A 16,019-nucleotide genomic window follows, 5' to 3' on the forward strand; every position below is an offset into this window, starting at 1 on the left:
CTCCTGCAATATCAGCTAGGAATATCTAGCATATGTAGCATATCTGGGGTTTTCTGCAGAGCCCCAAAGCTACTACTTTTAAGCAAAAAATGTTAAAGGAACATTAGATCACTAGGAATACAAAAGTGTATTCCTAACTCTATAGTGTCCCTCACCCATAAGGCTATAGTCTGCACCCACTTGGAGTGAAAGGGTTAAAAAAGCTTTTTATACTTGCCTCTTTCTAGAGATAAGATCCAGCCACCTTTGATGTCAGCATTGATGAGAAGCTAAGGCACATGCGTGGCGAGAACCATGTGTGCATTAGGCATTCCCTATAGGAAAGCACTGAATTAATGCTTTTCTTTGGGGATTTAGAAGACACTGGATGACCTCACGCAAAGTGTGAGGACGTTCAGTGCTGTTTCATGGAGTTAAACTCAGTGTAAATGCAGAAAGTGCCTGAGAGACAGCCACTAGAGGCAGTCTTAACCCTGAAATATAAACATTGCTGTTTCTCTGAATTGTTTTACATCGCAGGGCTAAGGGGACAGAGACACTGCACTCAGATCATTTCAATGAGATGCAGTGGTCTTGGTGTATATAGTTTCTCTTTAAAATGGGAATTATGGTTCTGTCTATGTTTAATTGTAAGTGTAAAAAAAAAAAAAACAGTCCACAAAGCATAATTTACTTTCCAGGAATTATTACCAGCTTGTAAAAGAAATATGTTCTCTGCCAAGAATCCATTCTACTCATTTAATATCTGTAAGTTGTATGACAATGACATCCACCCTTCCTTCCAAAAAGTAAAGGAAGCGTTGATGCTCATATCATTTCTACAGACAGGAGGCTCTTTAAATGCCTTTATTTTAAACACATTGAGTTAACTGTTCTTATTGTATGTGGTCACATGGCTCCATTATCATTATATTACTATTATTATCAGACATTATTATTTACATTCTGTTGCCATTTTAGTAAGCTGTACTACTTTAATTCTAACTAGTGTAATTCATATACCATCAAGCAGGGTATTTTACCATTTTTATTTATCTACTTTTTTTCCCCGCCTACTGTATGTAAGAATTTACATTTTTTTTCCCCAACAATTTAGCAGGTTACCACCAACAGAAAAAGGTTTTGGGATTACATATTTGAACAATTCATTTAATTTTTATACTAATACTGCACTGCAATATGAATTTAAAAAGGAGAAAATGTATATGATTTAAAATGTTTATGTAATAGTTCATTTATAACATTAATTACTAAATTCATGCATCATTGTTCTGCACATTAATATCACTTTTACGTTTTACTTTTTTTTTTTTACTTCTCACCAGTCTCTTTAGTTTCTTTATTTAAAGCCATATGCATCTAGCATTTATTCAATGTTAATAGTATAGTATAAAGCCAGCATGACACATTTATTAAATAAAATATGGTCTCTGAATTTGATAAACTAGAGTAATTATAATATATTTACATATTATATGCTACCTTGTAAAACAGTTGCTCATATTAGCTGAGATTTAGAGTATATACCTTGTTTCTCAGTATAGAAACCAATCATATAAATGAAATAGATGCATTCTAACCTTCTCAATGTGATGTAATTGTACACTTGTAAAAAAGATAATATATATTACATAAAAGAAAAAAGAAATACTAAATACAGTAAAATTTTGCCAATGGTTCAGACAAATGGTGTGTCTGCAACCCTAAACGTGGGAAGAGATTTGCTGAATTAGTCATGCCTTAATATCACAGGAATTATATGGTGCAAGAAAGTAAGTACTATGAACTTCCAACTGTGCAAAGTGATTTCTTTTTTACATTGTGAGTTAGCAGAACAGTAATATTGCAGTAGACTCTAGTTGGCCTATGTTTAAGTAGACAAATGCGTATACAAATTTATATTGAATGCACTTGCTTACTAAAATAATGCATCTAACAATATTAACGATAAAATGTAACTTTAATATAAAGGTGCGCAATAGAAATGCAAAACCAACAGTGTGAGTGTAGATTAAAAGTCAATACGTATAAATTACCAAATGTTTCCAACTAAAAAGGAAACCATCTTGCTACCCATGAGTGTCACAAAACACACTGTTATATAATGAGTAGTATATAATACACATGCACAGAGATTATGATGATCTTAATGATCTAAAATACATAAAAACACTTGGAAGGCATCATTCAGAGCCAGAGATTATATACACCACAGTACTGAGAGCCTAACTTCCATGCTTTTTAATTTTTTATACATTTGGAATGAAGTATCGATTTATCAGCTGTTGTGAGTCCACATATTTCCATTATTTGGATCCAGCGCACACGAGATCTGATCACCCCTAGGCTCAATAGTTTGGAGTGGTACTTCAACCACTCCACATTTGTGAGTTTATTTTCAACAGGGTTTTATATATAATTTCTGTGTTTCGGTAGATTTGTTTCTGTTTTTATGTATTTTAGATCATTAATATCATCATATCAATCTCTGTGCAAGTACATTTTATAATTCTCACTATATAACAGTGTCTTTTGTGACACGCATGGGTAGCAAGATTTTTTCCTTTTTAGTTGGAAACATGTGGTCACTTATACATAATGACTTTTAATCTACACACACACTGTTGGGTTTAAATTTTGATTGTACACCTATATATTAGATTTACTTGTTGTTGGGGATTTTTATATCAGGTTTCAATATAGGTTGCTGCATGTATCTGTAAATTAACACTTTGTTTGGGTGTTGTTACTTGAACTTTATAAGTTATTAACTAAAATATCTTTATTTTTTTATTAATTAATTCACTTTCATTCATTCGTTTTTAGATTATTGTTTAACAATAAAATAATGATCCAAATTAAAACATTGTATTATATTTATATTGTGCATATGCAATACCATTTTAAGTGTAAATACATAGTATTTCAATAGTCTTAGCATATGCATGGTACCTTGATGTTAAAACTGATATCATATGTACTTTATGAAATTAGCTTCCATTTACGTGCAATATGTGTCTAAATAGTTGTTAAATAATCATAATAATCATTTGATTTTCATTATATAAGGACATTTAGATTATACACCAAGTGCTTTTAAAAATTAATTTGGATATTTCATGGAATTTTCCCCACTTAAAGATCTTCTACACAGTTGCTCAATATTTCCTTAAAGGACAACAAAAGGACAACTTTTATAGAAACTGGAATGTTTGAATTGCTTGGATAAATACATGTTTTGTGACTGTCTTCCAGGGAGCAACTAGAGGTGCTTCTGCATCAACAACTTAGTACAACTTGTCCATGTCATGGAATGCAGATCATAGGAAATCATTGAATTCATGGCTTTCCTATTAGAATCATTTGGATGCACACATAGTTCTGTGAGGAGCAATGGATTGGACCATAAGATTGAGAACAATGTAGCACAGAAAGAATCTCAGTGCTGGAAAAACATAAGTAAAATCTTTTTTTTAATTTTTATTGCAGTTGGTGGGGAGAGACATCAGAACTAACTACAGACTAGGGCATGATCAAATATGCTGTTAGAATCATCTTAAAATATCCACAATCTTTCTAGCTAGGGTACAAATATATTTTTTTTATTTAATTCCATATTAATTTGAAATAGTCTGTGCACATTTTTTTAAAATTTATGTTTTTAAAATCTCTATTCTTTTAACTATATTTTTTACTTCTAGCCTTTGGAGCTGAAGTGCTGATGTGTGTATTGACTTGACTGTACTGAAGAGGCTTATTTTCTCTTGGTAGTCTACTCTCTCTTTTTATAACAATCTAGTATATTTCTTCTGTAATATTAGTGCATGACACCCAGCAATATCTGTTTCAAAGAACTGCCCTACAGCAGGAAAGCACATACATACCTTTTGATGAAATTATTAAACGCTGTTAAAAGAAGGTCTAACGTGTAATACTGGATAGTTTATTTAGAAGTAGCCTTCGGGTATAAATACAGATATTACCCCATGCTGGCATTGTGTGAAAATAGCAAGCATTGCAGGCTCAAACAGAGTCTAAGGTTTAGTAGAAGCACAGTAAAAAAAAAAAAAAAAAAAATGACATTCCTTATGTATAGAAAGAAATCCATATAGGAGAAAATAAGAACATGCTATGTCACCTCGATGTTCTCAGAATTTAAAGAGCATTAACTAACAAAAAATCAATGGTATTTCAAGCAGAAGACATAGTCTTCTATACAATTGTGACTTAAAGTCTCATGTATCATTTAGGTCTATGGGATAGTTTTCTTTTTTTTTTTCAAAACAGTTTCCTGATTTAATTTGGCTTCAGTAGAACAAGGGTGAGCATTCTATCTTAAAATTAGAGAATCGTGTTTCAATTCTAATTATTGCCTGCACCGCCGCTTTTCAATGTTATTGTAGAAAACACATTTTTAAAATTTCTCTGTATTCTTTATCATAGTTTAACAATTACAAGTGATTATGACTACAGAAATCACTGCAATCTACAATTATTACAATTTGACTCAAAATAAAGTTAGGATCTTTCATTCAGTGAAATGTATAGAATTAAAAAAAAACATGAGCCAAGAAGAGGTCTATCTGTGGTTCCCTGAAGTTTTAAAGCTTCATGGTTACTCCTGGTATTATCTAGCCTTAATTTTTCATGTAACACAACACAATCCAAAATAAAATAAAATCCCTCATATATAAAAATGTTTAGACCTTGCATTGATGCCTCAGTCACATTTGGAAATTAAAGCATTCCATTTTGCCATTTCGTACAATGTCAATAAAAAAATATTAATTTTGTTGTAAGGTGAATGTAACAGAGAATTATAGAGTATACTTATTTTTCTTCTTCAATTAATGGTTCAAACTACTGGTGATACATGATACATTGCAGGAAAATATTTTGTATCTGTAAACATATACAAAAATAAATGAGGAAACATGCTAGTAATGCTGTAGGCTTGGCTTTATTTAAAAAAAAAATGCCAACTATACCATCAAATCTATTTTAAATAGATTTATATGGAGCCATAAAAGGCATGTGGCTTCCCCTGCCTTACAACTTTCCACTAAATTGTGTAGCATGGTATTCCATAATGTTGATAAATATCATAAGGTGGCCAACTGGCCATATTAACTCAGTCTATTCAAATGCACACTCAACCAGGTCTTTTAAAATAGGAGGATATTGAAAAGGCAATCTCAAGAGTTAATGAGGTCTCTGACTTCCTCTGTATCCCGTCGAAACGTAGGTAAAAATATCACCACCACCCCCCTTCCCCAAATACTTGCCATATCTACTATCCTTAAAGCCTGGGATAATCTGATGTACAAATTAAGCCTTACTACCCTTTATGCACTCTTGGTCCTACTTTAATCTTCTAAGTATGTTGCTCCTCACATCTCAAAATTCATCCACCACTTTTTACAAGATGGGAAAATTTTTCCACTTGAATTTCGGAAATCCAGGTACATTCTTCCTTCACATTTTACCTTTGCATAGTTACAGATACAAGGACGGCTCCAAAGGTATGTCCTTCCCCCAACTTTTTGTATTCCTCCAAGTTGATGCAAACTCTCTTCACTTTTTGTTGGCAAATGACAAACAAGCCCAAAGCACTTTCTTTACATTACGTCACTTAACTGCAATTATTGCTAGATGATAAACACCCATATTCTCTCAAATGGAAAAAAATAATTACAGCTCACACTGCCCCCACAAACAGTAGGCACAAAAGCGTTAACAAACGTAAAGGTGTGATATATTGCTATAATTATGTAGAAGTGCAAATTACTGAAAGCAAAGCTTCTGGTCTCCTCTATCTAACATTCTTGCGAGGATCGACCCTAATAAAAGATTTGAGAAATGGTCAGCGCTTTAACGGTCACATGTTAACAAATACGGTGGCATTTGGAGAGTTAGGATTTATATGCACAGTCTCTATGGCTTAATTAGGTAGGTTGGGTAAATTCATATCTAACCCCACTACCACTGATGCCTGGGTTGCCTTGTATGCCTCTTACCCTACACAATCTTTGGGAAAACTGATGCACAATGTACCGTAGGTATAATTAAATTTAAAATTTTTAATGTATTTTTGTATGGACATTCTATAAACATATATGTCTCCTTCTATTCCTTCTATTACTATTCACTAGCAAAGTGAATTGCCTTTTTGCCCTTACTTGAAAATATTTAATAAATTATAAATCTTACATAATACATGTTTTAGAAATCTGTATATATATATATATATATATATATATATATATATATATAGATATAGATATTTTGGATATTTTGATATCATCCAACAGTGAAATACTTTAATATTTATCACAATAAACCAAAGCATTGGTGAATGCATTGTTACTATGCTATGCTTACTGCTATGTGTTCATCTATCATGCTTGATATTCAGGTCAATCACTGAAACCAAATATAATATAAATGTTTTATTTTAAATATATGGTAATAATTTACATTTACTAGCTATTTCAATAGAACAAGATATAGGTAAATGTATCAGCAGATTGTAATAAATAAATGCAAAAATTGTCATTTCTGAGAACAAAGTGCATGCTTTTTTGAACAGAATGCTGATGTTGATATTAATATCTTGTTCAGTGTTTGATGTCTTGCTGAACATTATAACTGGCATTTGAAGGAAAGTTCATTGAAGAAATTCATTGTAGCTGAAATGCAAAAAGATCCGTGCACACACAGCTCACATATGTTCACAGAAGAGCTACACTTACCAAATTAAAACTACTTTCAAATAACAGGCTTTGATATATTTGGAGATGACAGTAAAAGCACTCCATGTAGATTGGCTATAAAAGTATGCTCCTTGTCAGTCAGGCAGCTACTATTGTAGCATGTGCAATCTCTTTCAAATCAAAGGCAAAAAACTTAGTGGAGAGCCCCATAAATTACCTAAAATCTGCTCTCCCTATACTTCTCTGTATTGTTTCATTTCTGCTTTGGGTCAATTCAATCACAGTGGTACACGTTTGTGGAGGAGTTTTCTCATTAAAAGTTATGAGAGAGCCAGCACTTAAGATTATATTTAAGGTTACCCAATATGGTAATATGGTGGAACTGAATCCCCATAGTTGTTTGCTGAGATAGCTGATTTTAAGTAGCCTTATGAAATTTAAAAATGTATTTATATGAGTGTGCTGTTCCTTAATATGTATTATGTATGAATTTTGGTCACTACGGCAGCACCGTTCCAGCGAAATGCATGTTCCGGGGTGTGCACCCAATTCCTTTTTGTTTTTACAATGTAAGTTTGTAATCCACACCAGATTCCCTTTTGGATTAAGCACCCTGCCTAACCCCCAAGCTTCAGAGGCCACTATGGAGGTATATATTTAAGGAGGTTTTGTATAGTAATGTCACTTTAAATATAATTTTCATAGAGCAGATATATGATTTATGCAGTGTGAGTATATATATCCAAGTACTATCACTTTAATTGTTTAGTTTTGACACTGATTTTTTTTTAATTACTCTTATCAGATTTATTTTGCATTATATATATTCACAATGTTCTTGCAACATACTATTATAATATATATTTGCTTATTTAGCACTAGCACAATTGAATTTGTCTCCCACATTTGAATTAGTGTAGGACCCAGTGATATTGGGGTACTGTGACGCAGTGATGGGTGTAACACAATATGGCCATATGGTGGAACAGAATCCCGATTTTTGTTTGCTGAGATAGGTGATTTTAATAGCTTTATAAAAGGTAAAAATGTATTTTTATGTGTGCGCTGTTCCTAATCTCTATTATATATTTAAGGTTATGATATCACAGAAAGCAATACCACCAAAAAAAAGTAAATACAAATGATACAAATTGAGAATGAGGGAGCTAGGGGAGAGGGTAGATGTAGCGGTACCAATTTATTACATTATGAAAAAAAATAAGTAACTTTGAAGAAAACAGGTAAAATTTTATACATAGAGCTATAAATTACATCCTTTTTTCTGTTCCTTTAAAAACACATGATTTTCAACTCACTATTTGGCCAGTTCTCTAGATGATGGCATTCCAGTTACCTTTTATGAACATTTTACCTGTATGTGATTTTATCAATAAAGGATTTTTTTTAACTAGATGTACAGTATCCCACAAAAGTGAGTACACCCCTCACATTTTTGTAAATATGTTATTATATCTTTTCATGTGGCAACACTGAAGAAATAACAATCTGTTACAATGTAAAGTAGTACGTGTACAGCCTGTATAACACTGTAAATTTGCTGTCCCCTCAAAATAAGTCAACACACAGCCATTAATGTCTAAACCATTGGCCACAAAAGTGAGTACACTACTAAATGGAAATGTCTGAATTGGGCCCAAAGTGTCAATATCTTGGGTGGCCACCATTACTTTCCAGCACTGACTTAACCCTCATGGGCATGGAGTTCACCAGAGCTTCACAGGTTGCCACTGGAGTCCTCTTTCACTCCTCCATGACGACATCACAGAGCTGGTGGATGTTAGAGACCTTGCGCTCCCCCACCTTCCATTTGAGGATGCCCCACAGATGCTAAATAGGGTTTAGGTCTGGAGACATGCTTGGCCAGTCCATCACCTTTACCTACAGCTTCTTTAGCAAGGCAGTGGTCATCTTGGAGGTATGTTTGGGGTCGTTATGTTGGAATACTGCCTTGCAACTCCGTCTCTGAAGGGAGGGGATGATGCTCTGCTTCAGTATGCCACGGTACATGTTGGCATTCATGGTTCCCTCAATGAACTGTAGCTTCCCAGTGCCAGCAGCACTCATGCTTGACTGTAGGCAAGACACACTTGTCTTTGTACTCCTCACCTGGTTGCCGCCACACGCTTGACATCATCTGAACCAAATACGTTTATTTTGGTCTCATCAGACCACAGGCCATGGTTCCAATATCCATAGACTGCTTGTATTTAGCAAACTGTCTGCAGGCTTTCTTGTGCATCATCTTTAGAAGATGCTTCCTTCTGGGACGACAGTCATGCAGACCACTTTGATGCAGTGTGTGGCGTATGGTCTGAGCACTGACAGACTGACCCCCCATCCATTCAACCTCTGCAGCAATACTGGCACCACATATTTCCCAAAGACAACCTCTGGATATGACTCTGAGCACGTGCACTCAACTACTTCAGTCGACCATGGCGAGGCCTGTTCTGAGTAAAACCTGTCCTGTGAAACCGCTGTATGGTCTTGCCCACCATGCTGCAGCTCAGTTTCAGGGTCTTGGCAATTTTCTTGTAGCCTATGCCATTTTTATGTAGAGCAACAATTATTTTTTTCAGATCCTTAAAAAGTTCTTTGCCATGAGGTGCCATGTTGAACTTCCAGTGACCAGTATGAGAAAGTGTGAGAGCGATAACACCAGATTTAATCCACCTGCTCCCCATTCACACCTGAGACCTTGTAACACTAATGAGTCACATGACACCGGGAGGGAAAATGGCTAATTGGGCCCAATTTGGACATTTCCACTTAGAGGTGTACTCCCTTTTGTTGCCAACGGTTTAGACATTAATGGCTGTGTGCTGTTATTTTGAGGGGACAGCAAATTTACACTGTTATACAGGCTGTACACTTACTACTTTACATTGTAGCAGAGTGTAATTTCTTCAGTGTTGTCACATGAAAAGATATAATAAAATATTTATAACAATGTGAGGGGTGTACTCATTTGTGTGAGATACTGTATGTAGTCCTGAGCAAATCTTTTTGCAATCTACACTGAGCTGTTTCTGTCTGTTAGGTGATATCACTGTTTTTATCTATGTGCCAATTGATGTCACAGCATTCACTGCACCTAGGTGACTGCCATTATACATATGTGTAGGACTGATTTACATGATACACTAACACACAGCTCTGCTCTTCATATTTTGCCTTTTATATACAGCTTATAATGAGTTTATAACAAAAATTATTCAAATATATATGTGAAATGAAATGCATCCTCAGTAGAGAGGGAAGATTACAGTAAACAGAACACTTAAAGTCTGTGCTACGCTACTAGCACTGGCCCAGGAAGAACCTCTAGTGGCCTTCTGAGTGAAGGCCACTAGAGGTGTCCATAAGCAGTAAAATAAACTGAATACTGATAACTCACATTGTGAAATAATACTTAATTTTACATGGCTACAGAATTTGTGTAGATTGAACAAAAGTGTATGCAAACCAAAAGTATATCATATCTATGGTGTGATCATCTAACACAGATACTTCTGTTTTGAGTGGTGCAGCCAAATCTTGAAAGATAAGCCACTAGATGCAAATGATGCTAGCAAGTTGACAATAACTAATGCAGACATCTAAGGCATAATGGACTTTTCAATAGGCAACATCCGTATATGTTAAGTGGTATCTATTGCCTGCTTTCTCAATGGACATCTTATGTTGGCTTTTTAATCTATGCTGAGTTAGTTTCTATTATTTGCTTTATGACTAGCTGACACATCCGAGTCTCTGTTCTCTACTTTGTTTTCTGGGTTACTGTTATGTGGCATAGGCTTCTTCTCTATGTCAATGCACAGCCGATTTCTCAAGCTAGGTAATTTCCATAGTGATGATATAGTGAGGTAGACAATGACATCTAATGCCACCACCGCAAGCCCTTTCTCAAATAAAAGCCAATAGCATATGACCCTCATAAAAAAAATACTATTGTTTCTCAATAATGTATGTATACTTCTGTATTTAGATTTAGCATGACATTACAAAATTGTTTTTCAATACGAAAAGTGCAAATCTTGAGTGTTTCATTAGGAGATTAGAGCTTGATGTTCTATTTTAATGGCCTCTGTGACAATGATTAAACACTCTAGTTTGAGCAACATTATATAGTAAAAGGATTACAATTTCCTAATCACAAGGCTGTTCATGAGCTATAACTTTGTTTAAACGGAATGCTCTCACAGCAATGCCCTCTTTTTTTCATATACATTTCATTGCCTCTCTGTTTGAAATTCTTCCAAATACTAATATTATATCATTTTGTAAATGATAAAGTTGAATTAATATGCCTTTTTGCATACAGACTTAATAATGCATTTTATATTGCTTATATGTGCATCTTTATATAACATTATGTTTTTATTACTGCCATGTTAATGGATTAAGTATCCACAGGGTGGTGTTTAATACTTGAGCTCCATTTCTTTCTTTAATAAACTGCTGTTCATCTTTAACACAGCATATACGGGTGCTATATAAGAAACATGAACATTAATCACTGAGCTTTAACGTTAATGTATTATATTTCTGTTAAAATAAACAAATGCAATACTTATATGGTGCTTTAAGATAAGACGTGAGAAAAAAATATTCTTTAGTAATGACATTAAATTAAACATGCATATGTGGGAATGTTTTAATGAAACTACAAGAAAAAAAGTAGATGTCTCCAGATACATTTTAATGCTTTCTCTATACTTATATTTTGTTCATACAGTAAATGCATTTTATTCCTAAAGTTGAGCAGATAAAATTGTGTGAAGATCAACACAGTATTAATCTCCATGTACTATTTATGCCATATAAACGTAGCTAATTCTGGTATTCTCATGGAAATCTATGCAGTTGCACGAATGAGCTATGAGTTGGGATAACGCCTGATTTGGTACTATCTTCTCAGACTTTGTGGTTTTTTTTTGTCAATTACCACACGGGCATTTTTGGAATATTTAAAATAATTTCTATTGCTATTAATTTAATTATACATAACTGTACATGCACAGTGCTCAAAATGAAAAGAAATATGATCAAATACCTGAGGTTTCATTGGGTATCCTCGGTGGTCTTGCAGCTTTCCCATTACCTGGGTAAGGTTCTGTTGTGCTAATCCTCCCAGGGGGTTTCTTGGCCATATGAATTCCTGGGTTTTGTGATGTAATTCCTTTAGCCAGTGTTGTGGTGGAAGTTGTAGTGGCAGTAGTTGTTTCTAACAAAGTTGTTCTGGCTTGTGTAGTAGAGGTTTTTGTGGTCTCATATATGCCAGGGAATGTGCTAGACTCTACAAATTCATCATCCCCTGTTGGTCCCCATATAATGAATTCTGAAACGGTCGTTGGCTGACTTTCACTGTTCATGAAAGGTTGCAAGTTATTCCAGCTTCGTCTTTGGAGCTGCCTTTTACCCCTTTTCAACTGAGTAATTGTTAGTGTATTTTTTGGTCCTTGCATTGAAGGATTTGATTTTGATCTGTTGGAGTGTTTTACCTGCACATTTCTAGAAAAAATGCTTTCCACAAGGTCTTTGCGATGTACAGTTACATGCTGTGGTTCTTGTTTAAAAACATGATGTTGTCCATAATTTGTAAACAAATCCCAAAAATGTTTTGAACTTCTCAACTTCGGTCTCCCCCTAGAACTCAATAATGCAATATGATGTATCCTATGTTCTAGTGAAGGTTCTTGTAGATATTTATATGTCCTGCTTGGAGATATAGATTCACAATTAATGAAATCCATGGCTAGTTGAAACATGGCTATCAAAATCCAAGCATGGCTTCCTAAAGGATGGCCTGATCTGCAAAAATAGATTGGAAATATAATGAGAAACTGTTACACTGAAACCCCAAATACAAAGTAATAATATAGAAAATTTAAATGAAATTGATTCAATTCAGCATGCAGTTGTATATGTTATGCTAGATATGTTTATAATATGTAAAACAATCAATACAGGTGTATGGTCTTTTATGTATTAATAATTGGCAGATTATCACTGTACAGAAAAGCCCTTGAAATCCTGTGAAATGCATGTTGGGGTGAAAGTATTTTGTTCAGTGTGATTTAATCAATTAGAGATGTAGTTTCAAACAATTATGTTGTGATTTTCAGTGCAAAAAAAAGAAATAACTGCTGCAAACACCTGTGTACAATCCTCTTAATATACACCAAAATATTGTGTAAAACATTAACACAAAACTAAAAAATATATGACAAGACGATCAGTTGTTTTTAATTTTTGTCTCTCCCATCTGAGGTTATTTCATTAAGCAAGCAAATATTTAGAGGGTGTAGTGGAACCCTATAAGACACTATCAGCTTTACACTTCAGAGCTAGGTCTTTTTGGATCACCCTATGTTAGTTGGAAAGTGGCACACATATCAACATTTAGTTGATTATCCATGGAAATAACTGCTGCAAACACCTGTGTACAATCCTCTTAATATACACCAAAATATTGTGTAAAACATTAACACAAAACTAAAAAATATATGACAAGACAATCAGTTGTTTTTTATCTTTGTCTCTCCCATCTGAGGTTATTTCATTAAGCAAGCCAATATTTAGAGGGTGTAGTGGAACCCCATAAGACACTATCAGCTTTACACTTCAGAGCTAGGTCTTTTTGGATCACCCTATGTTAGTTGGAAAGTAGCACACATATCACCATTTAGTTGATTATCCATGGATTTTTCACAGTATGTTTTTTTTTTGTTTTGTTATGTACACTTGAAAATAACAATGAAACCATCTAAATCTAAAGGCAAATATACACTTATCAGTCACAACATTAAAACCACCTGTCTAATATTGTGTAGGTCCCTCTTGTGCTCCCAAATGAGCTTTGATAAGTTGAGGCATGTATTCTACAAGAACTCTGAGCATACCCTGTGGTATCTGGCACCAAAACATTAGTAGAAGATCCTTTAAGACCTGCATGTTGAGAGGTGGGATCTCCAGGGATCATATTTGTTGGTTAAGCATATCCCACAGATGCTTAACTGGTTTGAGATCTGGGGAATCTGGAGGCCAAGGCAATTCCTTAAACCCTTTGTCATGTTCCTCAAACCATTACTGAACATTTTTTGCAGTGGGGCAGGGTGATGCTTCATTAAGTCTTAGGCATCTTAGGAGTCTTTGGCGCCCTTGACACTGATGCCGGTTCTCCAGTTCTCCTTCCTTGCACTACTTTTGGTAGATACTAACCACTGCATACTGGAAACACCCCACACATTTTGCCATGTTATAGATGCTCTGACCCAGTCTTCTAGCTATCACTATATGGCCTTTGCCAACATAATTCAGATCTTTTCACTTGCCCATTTTTCCTGTTTATTTTACAACCGCTTCACCTTTTTCTTTAAGAGATGTCAATTTCACCATGTTTTCTCTAACTTGTTTTAGCACTTTATCTGTTTTTGATATCTCTCATCTTAGCAATTGTCAAATTTTCACTACAACCTTTTAAAATGGCTCTGATTAGTGTATTTTGGAACCATTTACTATAGATGCTGCACCTAAGTGTATTTTGCAATTTTATATAGCCAGGACATACTTGAAAACAAGAGAAATCTCATTGTATCCATCCTGGTAAAATATTTTAGATGTAAATAAATAAATATAGCACATTGTATGTTAGATATATTTTGGCTCCACCCTCAGTTTCCAGTTCAAAATTTAGGCTGTTACGCGTTACATAACTTTTTAGTGTCTAGATATAACTTACAGCTGATGAACAATATTGATATTATTTTAGTATCACCTATTGTATTTAGAGTGATTTTCTGGGTACATTATTTTGTTTTGCACTATTTATAGTTATTTGATTTTTCGATTTACTCCAGACCTGTTTTTTGTGCACTTTAATTTTTCCATTTTTAGGTTAACCCCTTCTTTCTCTCGTGATAGAGCTATCATATTTTTCAGGTATATCTTCTCTCAGCTTCATTTATTTAGAGAATTACCCCAGAATACAATCTGTTTTTGCCATGATCTCACCTTTTATTACAAATTGTAAACAAATAGGTGCAATTCAAAAGCAAGAGATTTCTGTTATTTTCTTTATTTTTAAAAATCGTAAGAGCTGAACACAATTATTGATAATATATAATGTATTATTTCAGCAATAGACATAATAAAGATAGCTAATTTACTTTATATCCTCGATACTCCTAACTCAAATGCAAAATATATTATACATATATAATTGTTAACATTAATCCTAATTTTTCCTTTGTCCACAATGTACCATTTATTTATTATATTTAATGTCTTTTTTTCAAATTGACAATTATCTTGTACACTGTAATCTTATATGACTGCTTATTTTTAGTAAAGAATTTAAGAAAGCTAAAATATTTTGGATTTTCAGCTTTTCAAACAGAATCTATCTAATATCATTTTTTTACAATCAAATTATTTATATATTTGTTATTTTGTTAATTATATTTCTATGTACTATATTGTTCATTGTTTATGCCTGTGTTGTGCATATTTATGGAATATTTGAAAGCCTCATACATAATAAATAATAAAACATTTACAGTAGTTGAGCTGTGTTTATAGAAAAAAAAGTACATTAAATACAAAAATAATGGACTCAGCCAGCTAATTAGCATTACAACTTAAGTATTTCATTTATTAACCTACTTGAAGAAGATTAAACAGTAGTAGCCAAATTACATTATTACAAGTAATGATCTGTATCTAAATTATAACGACAAGAAAAAAGAACATGTTAGACAAAGGAGAGCATTTAATTATTTGATCTGAATTGTCATGTAATCTTGTTTTGCTCAAAGCTTTCTATCTTTCAACTTTCTTTGATCTACTAACCGTGTTGAGGCATGCATTTTCTTTATATTTCCATGAGCAAAACTAATTTATTGTGTCAGTGTTTTTCTTTTGTTATTATTATCTCCATGATATAAAATTGTTATAAAAAAATAAAATTTCACCCTTTCATGACTCATGATTTTTTTTTTCTGCAGCACTTTTGGCATTTTTAGTATGTATTTGTTCCACAGTAATTTAATGCTTCTTTTTAAGTGCACCCACATACATCATATATTATATTTAAAGTGGTACCCTCACCGTCTGGGAACTTTGCATAATTTGCAAAAAGGCCCCCAATAGTGACATTGCCGCTGTGAGTGGCTCCGTTGGTAAACAATAGTCAGTTTAACTTACTTGAGGCCACCATCTTCTTTCAGCTGGTCCTTTTCTGCTCCTGGTGCTTCAGTGCAAGGAGCTAAAATCACTGCTGTA

General features: G+C 33.8%; 1 protein-coding gene across 4 annotated transcripts in view; it reads right to left on the bottom strand.

Annotated features, from left to right (window-relative positions):
• The window catches only part of AJAP1 (adherens junctions associated protein 1), a 290,328-nt gene that overhangs the window by 173,606 nt on the left and 100,703 nt on the right, over positions 1 to 16,019 (bottom strand). For all 4 annotated transcript variants that reach the window (XM_063435413.1, XM_063435415.1, XM_063435416.1 and 1 more), the window contains exon 2: positions 11,791 to 12,548. In XM_063435413.1, coding sequence (XP_063291483.1) covers positions 11,791 to 12,548 — 758 coding nt within the window. The remainder of the gene's footprint in view (positions 1 to 11,790; positions 12,549 to 16,019) is intronic.

The sequence above is a fragment of the Pelobates fuscus genome, chromosome 11 (assembly GCF_036172605.1).
Source record: "Pelobates fuscus isolate aPelFus1 chromosome 11, aPelFus1.pri, whole genome shotgun sequence".
Taxonomy (NCBI): Eukaryota; Metazoa; Chordata; class Amphibia; order Anura; family Pelobatidae; genus Pelobates; species Pelobates fuscus.